At 42.4% G+C, this 13254-nt stretch overlaps 1 protein-coding gene across 4 annotated transcripts; it reads right to left on the reverse strand.

Moving 5' to 3' along the window:
* Window positions 1-452: 452 nt before the first annotated feature.
* On the reverse strand, window positions 453-12144 carry NIT2 (nitrilase family member 2). 4 transcript variants are annotated; one of them, XR_008429184.1, is made up of 11 exons: window positions 12008-12144; window positions 10012-10130; window positions 7539-7659; window positions 7330-7418; window positions 5911-6004; window positions 4876-4950; window positions 4376-4454; window positions 3650-3748; window positions 3191-3317; window positions 2568-2623; window positions 2096-2124 (listed from the first exon to the last, which is right to left on the reverse strand). XR_008429184.1 is itself a non-coding variant. In XM_053934330.1 (10 exons), the coding sequence occupies exons 1-10, from the start codon at window positions 12033-12035 to the stop codon at window positions 2036-2038; spliced, it is 849 nt and encodes a 282-aa protein (XP_053790305.1). In that variant the 5' UTR covers window positions 12036-12138; the 3' UTR covers window positions 453-2035. The 4 variants fall into 4 exon arrangements, 2 of the variants coding, with proteins under 2 accessions (XP_053790305.1, XP_053790306.1); XR_008429185.1 differs by having other exon boundaries at window positions 3191-3287; window positions 12008-12143; XM_053934330.1 differs by lacking the exon at window positions 3191-3317 and having other exon boundaries at window positions 453-2124; window positions 12008-12138.
* Window positions 12145-13254: the final 1110 nt, after the last annotated feature.

The raw sequence follows: 13254 nt of genomic DNA on the forward strand, positions 1-13254 counted from the left end.
AGTCCCATTTGCATCACTTCTGAGTGCAGTGCACTGGAGACCCTACTAAAACAAGGTGCTTAGAAGTTGTCCTGATAGACTGAAAAGAACCGAGCTCATGTCAGCTCTTCAGCTGAGTTCACCAAAGTAGCTTGTAATACATTTTCATCCATCGTCTCCATTTGGGATTCCAGGGGAGGAGAGTTCAGACCACAGATTCTGTTACCTGTTGCAAACTGCACTTTACATTTCTCAGATTTAAGTGGTCAGCCCATGACAGTCCTGCACTACTTTAATCCTCCAAAGGTAGAATTTATTTACTCCTGTGTGTTGAACTAGTAGAGAGACAGGAGGGAAAGAGATAAAATAGTTATTATGACTTAGAAGTTGGAGCCCAGCAATGGCCATCATGGATAGGGGTTGTTGAGTATGTGGGAAGCACTAATCTAATGCAGGAGACTTGGCTCAAATGGTAAATTGTTAATTTTTTAATATTTATTTTTCAACAAATAAACCTTCATTTCACCTTGTGCTATGTGGCTTGTTTCTTAAAAGTTCCAATGCAGTATGTACACGAAAATGCAGTGAAAAGTACAGACCAAAAATACCTGCTGATATAGAATGCCACCGCGTGGAATGGTGGGATCTGGCTTTTGAGGGGAAGGATGTGTCAGGGCTTGGCTGAATGTTTGTTCTTGTTTAGAAAACACACCAAGCTCATTGCAGAGAAGTCAAAATGTTAAAAAATAAAAGCCAAAACAAAAACCCCCACAAACCCAAAAAACTCTGTGGGGAGAGGAGGATTGGTGAACATGAATGAAATGTAAGATGGTTTTGGGGGAAATGTGGTTAGGTAGAGCAAGACAAAACCTTCTCTCCCTCCCATTCTTGTATTTTGAAATCTTTTAGCCTTACAGCTGTTCTGTGCTGCTGGAAAACCAAAAGCTTATCAGTGGAGTCTGGTAAGTTGCTTCTTTTTTTTCATTCCAAGGAATAAAAAGCATAATTTGTACATTCTTTTTACATTAAAAGATGTCTTCCTTCAAAAAAGAAACCCAAAACCAAAAGTGCAACATGCTTGGCTGGTTTGCTGTATTTTAAAGCCATCTTTCTCAATCAGTTTGTCTCCAGCAAAAGCAGCACAGTAAGGAATATTTTCTCTGCAGTGGATGGGAGCTGCCCATGGTAGCAATAATGCATTCAAGCATTGCGCAGTCTTCTGGGAGACTGTGGACAGAAGGACTTAGTGCAAGAGGGTTTCCAACCTGACTGCTCAGCCTTTTCCAGGCAGCAGAATTAAAACCCACTCAGACATTCTATTAAGGAAGCAGTATGGAGAGCAAAGGTGTGGCAACGTATGAATTACTGTAACAACACAGTAACTAACCCGTGTCACTTCAGCAATGAACGGGATTTGCTGTAAGGAGAATTTAATACACAGATCCAGAAAAAACACATGAACCAAAAAGTGTTACAGATTCTTCTATAGGAGCAGCTCTGTCTGGCAGCGTCTTGCAATGTCCTGAGTAGTGCAGAGCAGAATTTGGCCTGTTTTGCTCAGTGTGTTAAAATTTAAGCTTCCCAAGTTAAAACTAGGGCATTCAAGGATCTTGGTTAAGTCACATACATCTAAAAAGGACAGAGTGAGAAGAATCATGCTTCTAGATTTTCTGACAATTCACCGAAAAATTCATAATACCAAAGCTGACTTGAGAGGGAGTTTCAGAGAACAAGATTTCCGTGTTCTACAAAACAGTCCTCAGAAGGTAACTAAAACATTATGATGACTAAATATCAATGTTAATCACTGCTGTATTGAACTGATTTCACCCCCATCTTTATCCTAGCTGTAAAATACTATGAAATACTTAAGTATGAGACGAGATACAAAAGTTATATTTCAATTATACTAGAATTGCACCTTTTTTTTTTGTTATGTGGTGTTTTCTTAACTGGCACATTAGGTAGTAAATTATGGAGCAACTACTAAGGAAATCCTTCCAAAGACGAAGGCAACAGCCATTGTGACAGCTGAACCTTCCCTCTTCACCCAGCTTCACTTCTTCATCTCTACACCATAGAGATCACAACGCTTCTGGCTTAAAATAGGAATCTGCTGACGTATTTCTGCAAGTTTCTTTAGATCTGCAGGAGAGAAGAAAAGACTTAAGACAACAGCAGCCAAAAAAGAAAGCTCCTGACTTGCTCTGAGGTAGGACAGGGAAAATAGCAACTTTGATGGAGAATGGGGTGGTAGTGAACTTTGAAATAGAAACTTTGGTGGAGAATGGAATGCAAGTGAGCAGCCAGGGCTGAAGGAAGCCTCAGCTTTGCTCTTTCCTAAGGTGGCACCTTCTTCCTAAGGAAGTGAACTAGAAGGGTACAGCTATAGAATATTGTATGTAGAACAGTATAGTGCTCCTGGTTCTTGCTTTAACCTAGCAAAGGTGGACAAGGCAGAGGAATGCTGCATCATCTGTAGTTGCATGTGTAAGGCCACAGACTTAAAAAAAACTCCCTGTCCTTAGTGTCATGACCTGTACTCAAGAAAAAAAGTGGCGAAAAAACAAAAACAATTTTCCCCTTACCGATATCTGTGTATACAACTGTTTCCTCAGCCCCAGCTTTGGCTATGACTTCACCCCTGCAAAATTAAGCACATTTGTTCACAGAGTTATCACATTGGTTTCAAGGCATCAGTGGAGTTGCTGCTGTTTGTACAAAAAGCAGTTCCTACCCTGGATGCCTACAGCTGTAACTACAGGGCTGTCCTAAAAATAGCATCATAATCCATAACTCTGGCATGACAGAAATGGCTTCCAGGGTTTATATATGGCACTTTGTATATGTGATATATACATACTTAACATAAGTGTCTTTCAAAGATCAAGAACTGTGGTAAAAGCTACTCTGAGAACCACTGCCTGTGAGCATGCAACATACCTCAAGGGGAAAGGAACAACCACACTGGCAAAGGTGAACACTTTCTCCTTTGAAGACCCTAATGGCTTTTAATAGTGTACTTTTACTCTGCATGAGCTACTGAACATGATCATGTTTCCCCCAAGTGTTTTGTCACTGCTTTCATCATATAAAGTTAAAAGCTCAAGACATAGACAAAGCTTTTCTTACTGTGCAAACAACTGGAAGTGGGCTATCAGTAGATTTATCTGAAAGAAAAACATCTGCCTGAAGATTTGGTCACTTTTACCTCCTGTGCACCTGCATCACTTCTGCTCAAGCCAGAATCTCTCTTCTCTAGCTGAAGACATTCTTCTTGTTCTTTTTTATGTCAAAGCAGTGTTGTTCTTTGAAGAAATTAGATAGTTCTGTGTAAGCTGTTAAAGAGAATTACCCTATGCATAGCATATAATGGACTGAACTTCAGGGACAAGGTCAGCAGTTCAACTAATGCTTAATCCCAGTACTAAGTAGCATCTTTACTACCAAAATGAATACATACTCAAACTAGTTCTAGTTTACTTTTTTTTTTTTTTTAGTTTGGCTGTTTTAAATTATTAGCTTGAGAATGTAGGCTCAAGTCTCATGTGCTTTTTACCAAGAATTTGCACATTTAACAGTAGATGGAAAAGTAGGACTGAAGTGTGACTGCCAACTAAAATATTTTTTACCAAAGAAAAGGTGCTATTTTTTATATTATTGAACTCACCATGGATTTACTACAGTGCTGTGTCCCCAGGCAACATAGGACGCTTTTTCATCTCTAGCAGGAGATACAGTAGCTACGTAGAATTGATTATCAACAGCTCTGTGTTCACAGAAAAATGCAGGGAGGGAAAAAGTGAGAAGAATTGTTTTTTATAATACCATTTAATTAAGCAGAAGAGAAAGAATCCACTCTGAAGGACAAGCTATATATCCTCTAAATGACTAGCCCAAACTGTGAATGATACAAAGGTCAGAGAAAGAAGACACTGGAAAGAGAAGTCTCTAGCACCTGCCTCCATAGTTAGTGCATCATATAATTCACAGGTTCATTCGGTATGTAGCAAAATTGATTGAAGCTGACCAAATGAATAAATAATACTGCATTCAGCAATCTCAGAGTCTATTTCTACCTGTAATTAGAGCACTTCCCAAATGGTTACTGGCTCTTCTCTCTAGAATCTGTGTGTGAAGGGTGCTTATAAAGCCATGGGAAAAGGTCATTGAAGGGGCACAGCAGGGGCAGGAGGGAGAAAAGGCCGAGAACTTCCTGCTTTTCTCCTGGACAGCAAAATCATTTTGGTGTCCCATACAAGGCTTGAGGGATGGTATAGCTCCAATAGTGGAATGGCCCTGCAGCACCACTTCTGAAGCACAAATGTCATTTGGAACACAAGAAAGTTGAGTTTCATGCACCAAAACTCCTCTAGAATTTTTACTGTGATCTTACCGTCCCCTTTGTAAGAGTTCCCAGTGAGCTGGTCCTGTTGTCATGTTAAAAGCCCCTGGATATATCAGCAGCTGGCAACCTTTGTTAAGAGACAATTAGAACCCAAGCGTCATTAAGGGGAAGAGTGGCACTTCACACTGAAACCCAAAGTGAGGTTTCTTTCCATACTTCCCAGCCCAGAATGGAACCAAACAGAGCCTGTCCATACATAACAGGTTACATCAGCCAAGAGCTGTGGTGGGGATACCCAACTCCATCACTCCACCACATGTGGATCAGGAAGTGATGGTTACTTTACTCCATGAGAGAAGTCACTCATCTGAGTAAGAGTCTTGGCCACAGGATGCATTTTGTGTTACTGGTCAGGGGTAAGAATGCCTGATCATATGGATCAAGGAATGCCTGGTCACAGGGATCACCCAGCATGCACCACCCAGAACCAGCCCTGGCTAGCCCCAGCCTTATGGCTGCTCATGTGCCCTTAGGTGACCCAGCCTCACCTTTCTGGCCGTAGATTTGAGCCATCTCAGCAAATCTCATATCATAGCAGATGCCCAGGCCCACTTTGCAGTATGCTGTTCTCAAAACACAAGAGACAGCAATCATATCACTAGGAAAACACAAAACAAGCACAAGACTCCCTGTAGCCATCCTGGCAACTGTTATTTTACATGGCTCACAGCAACAGGAGGACCTATATTTAAATGTGTGTCCAACAAGCACTGGCTATTGTTGGGGGGGAATTCATGCTTCAATAGGACAGAAAGAGTGTGAGAAGCAGTCTTATCTACCGTTTAAGAAAAGTAATTTCCACAAAATCATGTTGTATCAGGTCTTTGTGCAACATATTCCCCTCTCATTTAGCTGCAATTTTTTCAATTATTTTCTTTTCAATAAAAGGAAACACTCCCTGCTTTTCATGGACTAAAAACAGTAATGTACTTTCTTAGAGCATGCACATTGCAAGGAGGAGAAAGTGACTGTGGCAGACAAGACTCTTTGGAGAGCTCAGTTAACAGACTGTCAGTTTTTGACCAATATGGGGTGGGAAGGAGTAGGTACTTTGCTTTTTTATCTGAGGTGGTGGATTCAAGAAGGCTGGAATGGGATCCTTGTTTTAGTTAATTGTCTCCATTATTGTATCATCCTCACGTGGAGCAATGTACCATTGTAGCTGTTACATACTTTCTTTTCTAGGCCATGTTTTAGAAGAACTATTTTCAAGCTGTAACTGCTATTGAAAATACCATCACTTCTAACAAATCAATAGGACCATTTTTTAATTAAGGCAAGGGGAGTGGCATATGTTTCAACCCTTTCTACTCCTCTGTCCTTTTGCAACCACACCACCTTTTTAAAAGTTTCAGAAGTGACCCAAACACTTGAAGCAAACTTAAACTGTATTTGTCATCAAATGCCCAGTCTGACAGTCTAAAAGTCCACTGCTGGAAAGGAGGAGGGGGAAGAGAACTCCAGAGTGACTGCAGTGTTACTGTAGTAGAGCTCCTTAAAGAGAGAGCTTATTTTATACTCACGTGTGTCAAACATGGAGAAACTATTCCCTGGACTCAGTGTTTCAGACTCTTTGAACTGTATCTTCCCAGGAATATTAATGTCAAACAAATGAACCTGCAATTATACCATGATTAATAACAATTACTAACAATTTCTCTGCTTGGTATTTGAGCCTCTTTAGGCATGTGTTTTCTGCTGTTATCTAGACTACTCTTTTGTCAGGATCCAAAGTAAACACTGCTTAAGATTGTTAGATCCCCCAAAGAAGATTTAAAGTATTTTCTTCTATACAGAAATATACATGTCTAAAGTTGCAAATACATGCAAAACAACTAGATGTCTTGACCTAATGATTTGTCTCTAACATTTGAGTACCAATCCTGTATTTTCTCAAGAAAATACCTTCACCAAGGCATAAAGTTCCCATGACTTCAGCTATGCAGATGCCTCTGAGGGCCTTCAGCTGCCTTTATCCCTCCCTTGCAATGGAAGGTACTGCTCCTGACTGGAGCTTCCTAACAACAGAGCTGGTTTTGTTTTATTATTTGTTCATCCTTAGCACAAGCCTGCGCTCACTCTACAAGCAACTCCTGGGCTTGCAGACTGCTGTGCTGTGACAGGTGGAAGGCAACACAGAACTGCACAAGGTGATCTAGTAAGTGATGCTAATGTAGAATCAGCAAACAGAATAAATTAATACCTGCACCACCTTATTTGTTCCAAGTAACCCTGCATTATCTTTTTGGCTTATCCTTAGAAAAAAGAAATAAGCTGTTGTTCACTCATGGAGTGATCCCTGTGTGCACAGTCCCATGAACAGAAAATAGGGATAAGAATGAACAGAAGAGTCCATGAAGAAAAACTGACTCTGGGGTTACAAATGGGAGGCAGTTTTCCAGAAGGCACAAAGCAGTGATGAAGTGGAAGATGACAGCAAGCAAACATCTACCACAAACAGCACTGACAGCTTAACTTGGATTCTGCATGTCTGCACTAATCACATGTGCAGCACAAAGTATGTGAAGAACAGTATTTATTATAACAGAAGGACTAAATCCATCAGGAAGCTGAGGGAAAATCCTGATCCCATCCAAGTGGCACTGTGTTTTAGACTTAGGCCAGGGTACAGAGATATATGAGTTGGGTTAGGTTTTACACTTTATCATGGTTTTCCCAGCATATGGGCACAGCCATTTACACCTTCTAGCATTTTTTCATCCTTATCCAAAACAAATTTATGACCACTTTTTGAAGTGGTGTTTACATGCTCAACATAAAAGTTACATGAAATTTCATGGGTGATGGTACACAACTTATTATTAATGCAAGATTCTACTGATTTATACCACCTTTAGGTGGTATAAGATTATTTCGTAAGATGAAATAATTTGTACAACACTGCTGAGAAAACTTTTCATAACAATATTCTGCCATCTTACCTTCCTATGCTTTGCCAGCAGAGCACCATCAGGCCCAAAGACAGTACATGTATTATAGAGCTTTCCACCATCCTCTTCTGGAATGGATCCTTTGTAAAGGCAAGAACAGAGATTTCCCCCATTGTATTATTTATGTAATTTTGATCTAATGGCAGTAATAGACATTGCCCATTTTTCCCCCAGTGAGATGGTCACTAAGAGTAAACTACCTCCAATGAGATATATGCTGCACTCCTTTGCAACTTCTGACAGCTTTTGTGTGGATTCCCCAGGGATCTTCTCTGCATACTCCTTAAAGTATTGGGTTCCATATGGAGAATTAAAGCATTCCTAGAATTAAATGGGGAAAAAAAACCCAAAAGCTAAAATCCAGTAACACCACTACAATGAGATGTACCTAACTTTTCAAACTCCTCTCTAACCATGTTCTCAAACAGCCTTTGGTTAAAGGAGTTTAATTTATAGGAGCTCAGTAAGCAAACCAGAAAATGCCAGGAAGGCCAGAGGGACTTGAACAATTGTGTTTTATGTGTTCAAACACACCAAAAGAGGTGTGTTTGTGGAGTGCGTGCCAAATAGAACATGAGCTAAGACTATATGCAAGTCTATAAGGCCAGCACATTCACTGCTCTGGGCTTAACAAGAACACAAGAGATGTTCACATCAGAATGAGGAGCCAAGTTCAACACAGCTCATTTGTCAAGTTACAAGCTCAGTAGATCCTCTCAAAATTGTGAAATGCTCATGCTCATCACAGCCCATGATTGCTTAATTTTTAAAAGGACATTTGCAAAAGCAAGCATTTCTTCAAATTACTTAGTGTTTTATTAAAACAATCCTTTAAACACTATTTCCTCACAACTGAAGAGTGTCCTCCACCTTTGGCCTTAGTTAAATATTTGCCATCCCTTTAGAACTAGACATGTAATCTTTATACAGTCAGATTTACAGAGTAGTTTAGATGCCTAAGATAGGTGGGCTAGTGGTATTTGAGATGCCCAAGACATGAGGCACTTTCACTCTGCATTACACTTGCCAGCTCTGTGAGGAGGTGAGATACTCAACACTTTCTTGTACCCTGAAGAAGTACAGCTGGAGGCCACAGATAGGCTATCAAACTGTGGCAGCAACTTCTGGTCTGTGAGAAAGGGACTCCCAGCCCAGACACCTCCATTGTTCCCTTTGCTCATCAGAAGTGACAAACACACCCCCACAAAGAAAAAGGGAGAAAAAAAAAATCAAGCTGTGACTAGCACAATAAACATTTCTGCTTTATCTGCTCAAGCAAACTTCTTAACAACTCAGGTAGGTTCTACTGAAGTGGAATAAATTAACCCAAGCTGGAAAGGTTTTTTTTTTCCTATACAGGGCACTAGGCCAGCAGGTATAAGTTAACCCACAGCACAACCTGTAGATGGAAGAAACAGGAAGGGAAATCTCTGGAGGCTGTCAAAATGAGCTCACTAGGCTTTTGAAATCTGGGCTGAACTTCAAAAAAGTGAAAGCAAAGCCAGCTGCCTCCATCTTCATATATTCAGTATGAGTTACTTTCCTTTATATAAAGTTATTAAAACAAAAAACAAACCCCCAAAGAAACAAAACAACGGGAGGACAGTATTTCATGCTCATGCACTAATGTCAATACAAAATGTATCTCCCAAAAGTCTGTGAAATGCCTTACCCATGTTTGACAACTTGTATTCTAAAAGCATAAATCTTTGTTGACAAAGTGAGTATCTCAGCTAAATAAGTCTGGAAAATTCAATGTTTGTACACATGATGAAGCCAGTAAATAATAGTAATCTCTACACAGGAGGCCGAGGCAGAACACTGAATGGTCACATTTGCAACACAAGAACCATGTTAGCACAGAGGAGCTGGGAAGGTTGCTCAATACTTCCCCCATGACAGTAGGAGAGAAAAGATTCTGTGTGTAAAACTGAGACCCAAAGTTCACCCAGAGATGAACTTTGCACTCCTGTGTCAGATGTACAGGAGTAACACAAGTACCCCCATGAAGAGAGGAGAAAAGCTCAAAGCTGCACTGAGAAGCCCACCCTGTTGCCAGCACACCCACTGTGTGAAAATTCAGCAAAATAATTATGGCTAAAGTTCAAAAAGTAAGTCAGAAGTGATTGATCATTTTAAGTGGCCATTTCCACACATGGAAGTCATAAGAGAAATGTGTCTTAATCACAATTCAGCCACAAATGACTTGCTGGAAGTATATATTAAGTCTATTTTGTTTCTCATGGATCTCGAATACTTACAGCAAAGACAGCTGCTGTGTATGGTCTTTCACCTTCATGTCAACATTCTTTAGCTGAAAATTGCCTTTTTCTACACTTCTTCAGCAAAGATTCAAACTACAGTGTCACTTACCTGAATTCAGAATATATCAATGATGGATTGCCTAGGATTTAAATCAGCAAAAACTTTACCAGAATCTTATACTACAAAAAAGATCAACCTGTTTTTTGTTTCCCTTTTCATTCCCCACCTCCTAATGCACTGCCAGATACAGCCCCTGGGATTTTTTAGCTTTTAGTTTTATTTTGAAGCCTCATACAGCATCTAAGCTATCCAGGGAGGAAGAGGAATATATGTTGCATTAATAACACTAGAAAGAGGTTCTGAAGGGTTTGAAACATAAGGGCTAAGCAGGCCATGATCTTTACTCACAGGTAGCGCCACAAGTTTTGCTCCTTTAGCTGATGCTTCTCTCACCAGTCCACAGGCTCGTTGGAGATTATCCGATTTAACAGCAGATACATGAAGCTGGATAAGAGCGAGGCGGAAGGCTGATGGCAGAAAAGAAAAAAAATTATTCATCAGAATACCCCCAGGAAACTCTTCCAAATTTGAATTCAGTAACGAGCATTGAAGAAAACAAATGAGTTTATATATAAACATATGCATAAACCACTACCAACTCATTGTACAGCCTATCTCTGGCACTGGAAACAGTCTCTTAACACAGGGAGAGCACTGAAACCCAGGACTGCCAATGGGAGACATGCATGGCCACCACCCTGCAAAGATCACAGAGCTCACGTGCCAGCAACACCCAGGCCATGTTCCAGGGGAAGGAGCCATGTTACAGAAAGGAAGAGCACAGGTCCCCCCAGCCCCTCCTTCCCAGGCTGCTGGACTCTGTGGGAGCCCATCTTCTTGTTGCACACCAAAGGACCAGATAATCCCAAAAGCACCAAATAAAGGAATTGTTTGCTTTTATCCCTCAATTCACACCTAGCTTGGGAAATGGCTATGAAAACCAAGGAAGGTTAACATCTTTCCTGATCATTTTTTACCAAACTGGTAAAAATGGGCCAACTTGCAAGTGTTATTAAGCTTCTACTCCCACTAAGCAAGGATATACAACTGCAAGCTCTCCAGGTAGCCAAGTTTTGTGCATACCCCTTGGATTTCCTTCCAATAATCTCTGAGTACCCCAGGTTGTAGGGAAACACACCCTGAGCAGGTAGAACTGTTTTCTTTAAACAAACACCAACCAAACAATCCTCTCTGGCTTTATAAAAAAAAAGTATCTCAGTTTCATAGCACCTTATCTGTCTGGAACACTCCCCCATCAAAAGTCAAAGATCACAACAAGAAAAAGACAAAGCTGGAAGCAACATAGTCCCAGTGGTCAGGGAAACTGGAAAAGCTGGTTCAAGTTAAGACGAGACTGGGTCAGAAGCAGCTGCGATACATCCTTTTTCCTACTTCTGTAGCTAAGCAGCTAATTTCTAGAGGTTAAGCAAATGATTAACTCCTCCCTTTGCCATTCTTTGTGTGAGAGACTTTTACTGCTGGCTCTATTGAGCAAACAAAGCTCATCTGGTATTCTGAACTGATGTAACCATAGGTTCCAGACCCACTGAGATAATCGTATCAGAGATCTGTCAAAAACTTGCCAGCATCTGTAGAATGTGTTTAGTTCAGACAAGTTGGCCACTTAAAAGATTTGCATTTCAGAATAAAAGAAAAAAAAAAAAGAGAAAACAGGCACTAGGAAAAAAAACCCCATAATGTTTAAAACACTAGGAAATTTAATTAAGGTAATTAATATTATCCTCCTATATATTACACTATATGCCTCAGGTTTGAAGTTCGATAAGGTGCAAAACTGAAGCTCAGCCACAACAGAACACATGTATTTGTGTCACAGTTAACACATCCAGATGTGGGAGCAACAGAAATGCAGAGAAACGTGCAGCAGGGCTGTAGAGAGACCTCTGCTCCCAGCCTTGACCAGCTGCTGCAAAACCTTCGTTAAAAGCAATTCTCAGGAAAAGCCTAAAGCAATGTAGGCCGAAACCAGGTAAAAGCACAACGGAGTAAAATAATGGTTCACATTTGTACCACTACAAAACATGCTTGCTATTTTGTTTTAGAACACCGGAAGCGAAGCACGTCCGGTGCGCTCGCGTTTCTTGAGGAGCTGACCCCTGCAGGGCGAGCACTGTATCCCGGTCTGGGCCCAGCGCAGCTCCCTTCTCCCCGCACTACTCCACAGGCTGTGCCAGCGCCTAGGACCGAGGCCTTTCCCGGTCTCACCGAGGCCGGGGGCTCCGGGGAGGCGCGAGAGACCCAGAACAGTGGCCCGCGGGGCCTTTCACGGCGGGGCGGGGACCGGGATCGCGGGACGAGAGGGACGGGAAAGGCTCCCACTCACATGCCATGGCTCCGCCGGCCGCCCGCATTCCCGGCACCGCCCGGGTGGGCGCGGCCCGCGGGGGCTGCCGGGACTCGCAGTGCCGGCCCCGGGCCGGGGCTCAGCCAGAGCCACCCTCACGCCCTTCAAGTGGCGCGGCTGGTGCCGGGACCGCGTTCTGAGCGGCGAAGTGCGGGGCTGAGGCAGCCCCGCCCCGCCCAGGTGGCAGCGAACGGGCAGCGCTCCCCCAGGCCCGTTCAGCGCCGGCAGAAACAGCGGAGCCCCAAAGCTCCGGCTGTGCCGAGAGCCTCTTTGCCCTGCCCGGCCCAACAAACCCTGGCAGCCCTAAGTCTGCTATGGGCTCATCCCAAGGGACCTGTACCAGTTTACACGTAACTCATTCACCTGGGTCATCCCCCTCTTTCTTTACAAGAACAGCATCCTCACAGCATACCTCATAGGAAGTACAAATATCTCCACGGTGTCCAGTTCTGGGCTCCTCACTACCAGAAAGACAAGGAGCTAACAGAGAGGGTGCAGTGGAGGCCACAAAGATGATTTGGGCTCTGGAGCACCTCTCTTATGAGGAGAGACTGTAGGAGCTGGGCCTGTTTAGTTCAGAGAAGGGAAGGCTGAGAGGGGATGTCATCAGCGCATATAAACATCTCGAAGGCATTTGTCAAGAGGGGGGTGCCAGACTAATATCAGTGGTGCCCAGTGACAGGACAAGGAGCAATGGCCATAAACTAAAACACCTCAGCATGAGAAGGAACTTCCTTACATTGAGGGTGGCAGAGCACTGAACAGGCTGCCCAGTGAAGTTTCCCTTTCTTGAGACATTCCAAACCCACCTGGGTAAGTTCCTGTGTCACCTGCTCTAGGTGACCCTGCCTTGGCAGGGAACTTGGACTAGATGAGCTCCAGAAGTCCTGTCCAACACTGCCAATTCTGTAAAACCAACACACTAAGCACCATGCTGCTCTTTCTTGGCTTTAAACACCAAGTGCTCCCCTTTACTCAGCACAAAACATTGCTGTCTCATGTACATATTTTCCAGCCTTGGGCTTTTTAGAAGCATGTATGTAGAATTGTAGATTTATGTTGTGTAGCAATATTTCTTACACAAGATTATGTCTGTAAGCTGAAAGTACATAACAGCAGAATGGGTAAAGATAAAATGGGCAACCCAGGGTGATCAATCTCTTACACACCTTCCCCTTCAGGAAACATGCAGAGAGATAAAGGAGGGGAAGTGCATAACCACTGTA

Source organism: Vidua chalybeata, chromosome 2, assembly GCF_026979565.1.
Source record: "Vidua chalybeata isolate OUT-0048 chromosome 2, bVidCha1 merged haplotype, whole genome shotgun sequence".
Taxonomy (NCBI): Eukaryota; Metazoa; Chordata; class Aves; order Passeriformes; family Viduidae; genus Vidua; species Vidua chalybeata.

Coding starts and splice junctions, on each gene's coding strand:
- NIT2 (XM_053934330.1), bottom strand. CDS start 12,035: ATGCGGGCGGCCGGCGGAGCCATGGCAT. Junction 7,660..10,011: donor CAAAACTTGTGGCGCTACCT/GTGAGTAAAGAT, acceptor ATTTAATTCTAG/GAATGCTTTAATTCTCCATA. Junction 6,005..7,329: donor TGCTGGCAAAGCATAGGAAG/GTAAGATGGCAG, acceptor GTATAATTGCAG/GTTCATTTGTTTGACATTAA.